Consider the following 5000-nt stretch of genomic DNA (forward strand, 5'->3'; position numbering starts at 1 on the left):
AGGGAGGAGAGAGAGAGGGAGGGGAGGAGGATAGAGAAAGAGAGAGACGGGGGGGAGGATTCTGTATATGTACGTTTGTATGACGGATTTTTATTGTCAGACGCTCATTTGTGGCATTAACTGAGACACAAACAATTGACAGCACACTTGCCTGACAGTTTGTTTACCTTGTTACTGTCTTCAATCACCTGTTGCCCTCGTTTCCGCGTTATTCTGATTATTTTCTCTGTCCCTTCCCTCTCACATTTACCTCAGCTCAGGAGCGTGGGTTGGAGAGGGAAACAAAATTATCATCAGTCAAAATTACACATCATGGAGAGCTACAAGTAAAGCTGTAGATGTTAGTTTGATAATATTTAACGTTAAATTTCTTATTGAGCGAGCTACCACACTCTAGCAACCATCCTTGGATATTTACCAATGGGGTGGAAGAAGCGGGAGGAGGGGAGACATTGAGATAACAAGGGTAAGGCGACTGACCAATCACGCGTCAGTTGGCCGGCCCTCTCGGCCAATCAGCGCGGAGTCTCGTCGGCGTTACCTGAATAAGGCGCGTTTGTCACAAGGTTTGGTCGAGTACCACAATGTTTGGTCCGCGATGGTTTGTCTGGTGCCTGGTGGTGGCGGCGGTTTCGGCGGCGGCGGTGGGGAAGCCCCCGTCACTCGGGCGCTGACAACGATCCCAACCATCGGGCAGCCGCCACGCCGAGCCACTTCGCCGCGCGCGCTGGACTTAGTACCCCGCGCCGCCGCACCCACGACTTCGCCGATCTCTCCCTCCTCTTCGTCACTTTGCCAGGCGTCGCAACCTGACACCGTTTCCGCCGCCGCCCGCTCGCTCTCAGCGCATCATCCATCGATAATTCCTTGTCTCAAAGGGCCCCTGTTTATTTTACGCCAGTTTGCCTCAAAGCTAGACTCAGTCACTGGACGAGTTTCATCCATAGATTTCGAATTACCCAACAGCAATAAGATTTATAAATACTTCAATTTTTTTCAAAGTTCAAATTTTTCCAGTCTACATATAAAAAATCAAATAAGCTTCAAATCCAAAAACCAAATTTGCCGCTGTGCTTCGTGTTGCAACTTCGATCCACATTGTATCGGTGCTTGAAAGAAACTTCATGCTTCTAAAAAGCTCTTAAGCTGAAACTGAAAGTCAAAACGAGAGCCTAAAGGAAAAAAGGAAACTTGTCAGATAGCAGAGTTCCTGTGAAAGACAGCATGCACACCTATATTTACCCGGGATACCCTGGCACTCGTAAGTAAATACTGGCACAGTAAGAGGAGTTACCCCTACCCTCCCCTCCCTCCCCTCCCCTATCCCCCATGATATCCTTCCATCGTTTCTCTCGGCTACCCACTATCCACACATATCCACCTTCCCCGCACCCCTTTTCTACATCCTCTCACCCCTTTATTTTGCCAACAGGAGTGTTAAAAACTATGCTCAAACTAGGCTCATTCATCCCCTCGACATATTTGAAAAAAAGGAAGTTCCCAAAACTTCACTGACTCTCCCTGAGTCCATGAGAAAAAAAAAGAACACTCTCTAGTTCATCCATTCTGTGAACTCAAGGTCGACCTCGAAGTACTTTGCCCTAACTCCTTCCGCCGTGGTGTCTGAGTGCGAGGCGGGCAGCAGACACCTCCTCCTTCACATGCTCCCCCCAAACCACCTGACATGCGCCCCCCCCCCTCACAAATAAATTACATCACCCTTTTGTTTTCTATTAAGCCTTTCGATATGAGAAGATCCTAGATCGGAAATGATCGTAATAATGATCACCATAAAAGCGACTAAGACCAGGGGAGTTCACCCCGGGAGTGGGAGTAGAAGAGATAGAATGACACCTATCCTAAAGGGTGAAATTTAAGCATATTTAGGGAGGAAGGATATAGTGTAGGATACTGACGGTGTCCCATAATCCTTAGCATTGCCCTTCCCTCCTCTGGCACGCAGGCTTGAGGTGCCGCTCTATCTTGGCACTATAGCGGGAACGACGACATGGCACCCTCAAAATCGGGACGTTAAAGTTATTGTCAAAGGACTGACGGGTGGGTTTTTGCATGATCCTGCTTGCTGTTTCACTAAACATGCATCTCTCTCTCTCTCTCTCTCTCTCTCTCTCTCTCTCTCTCTCTCTCTCTCTCTCTCTCTCTCTCTCTCTCTCTCTCTCTCTCTCTCTCTCTCTCCATTTCTGAAAAATGACAGTCTCAAATCAAGTTAAGATTTAGGGTTGAGAAATTCTAAGATATGAACAAAGAACTAAAACCGGCAAAGCTATGCAGATAGATCTATACACGAAGTTCTTAACAAACAGGTAGATGAATAGACATGATACGTTTAACACTCCGTTGGTTGTCATTTGGCAGCTAAAATGTGTCGGTTGAACGTGAAGACAAAAGTAACAGCAAGTCTAGGAATAGCAGACTATGTTGATTAGTATTTATTTAAGTTACGATAACATTCTGATATTCAGTAATATGGTAACTTATATTCAGTGACATGTAGGTCAGTGATAGAGAGCACATTTTTCCAAGTCCTCACTGATAGTGATATAATGATTGTACATGTGCAAGTACTAGACTTGAGTCCTAAAAGTAAACCATGATGTGTGTGCATTATTGCAGAGATGCTGGCTGGCCGTGGCCTCGCGACCGTGCCGGAAGAGGACTTTCTTCCCGAGGTGGGCGAGACGCCGGAGCTGCCCGCCGCCTCGTCGCCGCCCGTCTCGCTGCCCCTCCATTACAACACCGAGGCCCACACCAACACCTTCCTGGAGTCCTCGTCCCCCACCCACGCCCACTCCCCGTCGCACAAGGCCATCGCGCCCCTTCCTCAGCAGCACCCCTCCAGCGTATTCTCCGCTGGACAGATACCACTGCAACAGCAGCAGCAGCACCAGCAGACATCAATCAAGTCGCCGCAGCAGCAGCACCAGCAGAAAGAGCCTCAGCTGGTCCCTATCCCCACCCAGTCGCCCCCCACGTCCTACCAAGCCTCCCTGGGAATTGCCCCCGTGCCTGCTCAAACCCAGCATCTCCAGCCCCAGCAGCAATCCCCGAATTCTTCGTTACAGCTACAGCAGCCCCCCACCCCACCCCAGCAGCAGTTGCAGCAGCTTCAGCAGCCCCTGACGCCGCCCCAGCAACAACTACAGCAGCCGCTCTCCCCGCAGCTGCAGAGTCAGCAGTGCCCTCGCTCCTTCATTCGCAGTCATAGTCAGCATGACCTCAGCACGCCGCCGCAGCCGATCTCCCTCGGCGACAGCTCCTTTGTCGTGCCAAGCGTAAGTACAAACCGGATTTGTCTACGTCTGCCACACCTGAGGCACTCGGCCGGCCTCCCGTTTTTGCCTCGCGACCTGGCGACTTTCGAGAGGCCTCCTTCTATCACACAGACTCTCATGCCCTTCTTTCGCTCAGTCTCTCGTGCCCTCTCTTTCGCCCAATCTTTCATGCCCTCTCTTTCGCTCAGTCTCTTATGCTCTCTCTTTTGTCACACTTGGTCTTTATACAAGTAAGAAGTGAAGCAGCATTTATTAACACAATGTACAGAGAATGACATGAAATCTCTCTCTCTCTCTCTCTCTCCCTCTCTCTCTCTCTCTCTCTCTCTCTCTCTCTCTCTCTCTCTCTCTCTCTCTCTCTCTCTCTCTCTCTCTCTCTCTCTCTAAAATCAGACTTAGATATTGCAACAGTCACATTCGTGCCAGCATGCAATACTTAAACTTTTATTTTCTTAAGCGACGTTCAAACTCTCATACTGAATCACACTCGCAGTAACGCGACACAGATACACACACTAGTAAATAAATAGGTCACTGTATTCTAAACATCCATCCAACATACAGCACCAGGAGCCTCCCATGGCCATCACAGAAAGCTGTAGTGGCCACGGGGGAGCCACAACGCACTTAGAACCTTGCACAGCAAATCTCACGCTTACTAGTCACACTTGTGGGTGACGGTGTCGTACAGTGCCTCGCAGGGAGGCTTGGGGAGGAGGGTTCTCTGCACTTTAGAGCCGCAGATCTTGCACACGTTATATTTTGGCCTTGTTAAATTTTGTCACTGGCGCGATTCTTTGCTCGGTCACCTTCACCCCCGCCGTCTGCCGCGCCGCCGCCGCAGCCGTGGTGGGCCCGCCAGCACCCACGGCGCGGGATGCTCTGAAATTTGGGCTGAAAGGGAGGGAGTGGAAGCGGGTGGCCGTGGAGAGACAGGACAGGGGTTGCTGCTTCTGCTTCTCCGCCATCAGGAACAGGCCCTAGGAAGGGCCGTCGGTGCTAACTCGGTCGTCCTGGCTGAGGGAGTGCCTGTGGGGGAAATGTGGTGAGTGTGAAGGTATCGGCGCTTCCCCCCAGAGTCGGCGGCGGCAGCTACAACTCCTGCAACAGGCGGATGGCAGGCCGAGGCCCACCGTCACACCACACACAAACAGCAAACTTTATCATAGATCCTTATGTGTCAGCGGCACATTCGATAAAATTCGTTTCTTGGCTGCGGAGTGGTATATATACCCTGGGAGGCGGAGCCGGCGATGAGGCGGGGCTACAGCGAAGGGGGGAGCGAAGCGGGGGGTGGGAGTGAAGGGGAAGATTAGAGAGGGGGGGGACGGAGGTTCTGGGAAGTCCACCTCCTCGCCCCCGCCCCCCCATCCTCCCTCGCTCCCTTCCCCTCCCTCCCTCCCTCCCTCTTTTCTCCCTCCCCTCTCCCTCCCCCTTAGCCTCCCTCCTCAGTGGGCGATAGTAGCGAGTCGCAAAGGTTAATTGCCTTTGATATCAGTCGCCGGGTGCATGAAGGGCCTCGGGCGGAGCCGTTGCGGCAGAGGAGGAAAAGCGAGTGCAAACGTCAAACGATTTTCATTGCTTTCTTTGCATCGAATAAAATAGGAAAAAGCTTTACTAAGCAGAAGCCCTTGTACTCTCCCTACGGGAGTAGGCGGAGGGCTTTCACGACGGGCGAAGGGGGTAGGGGGGCGAGGAGGCCAGCAG

The 5000-nt window shown here is 51.7% G+C and overlaps 1 protein-coding gene across 1 annotated transcript in view; it reads left to right on the plus strand.

The window, feature by feature from the left end:
- The window catches only part of Mondo (MLX interacting protein mondo), a gene marked incomplete in the record, with an annotated part of 120292 nt that overhangs the window by 97629 nt on the left and 17663 nt on the right, over positions 1-5000 (plus strand). The window contains 1 exon segment of the mRNA XM_070116990.1: positions 2635-3293. Within this exon segment, the coding sequence (XP_069973091.1) occupies positions 2635-3293 (659 nt within the window).

The sequence above is a fragment of the Penaeus vannamei genome, chromosome 39 (assembly GCF_042767895.1).
Source record: "Penaeus vannamei isolate JL-2024 chromosome 39, ASM4276789v1, whole genome shotgun sequence".
NCBI classification, from domain to species: Eukaryota; Metazoa; Arthropoda; class Malacostraca; order Decapoda; family Penaeidae; genus Penaeus; species Penaeus vannamei.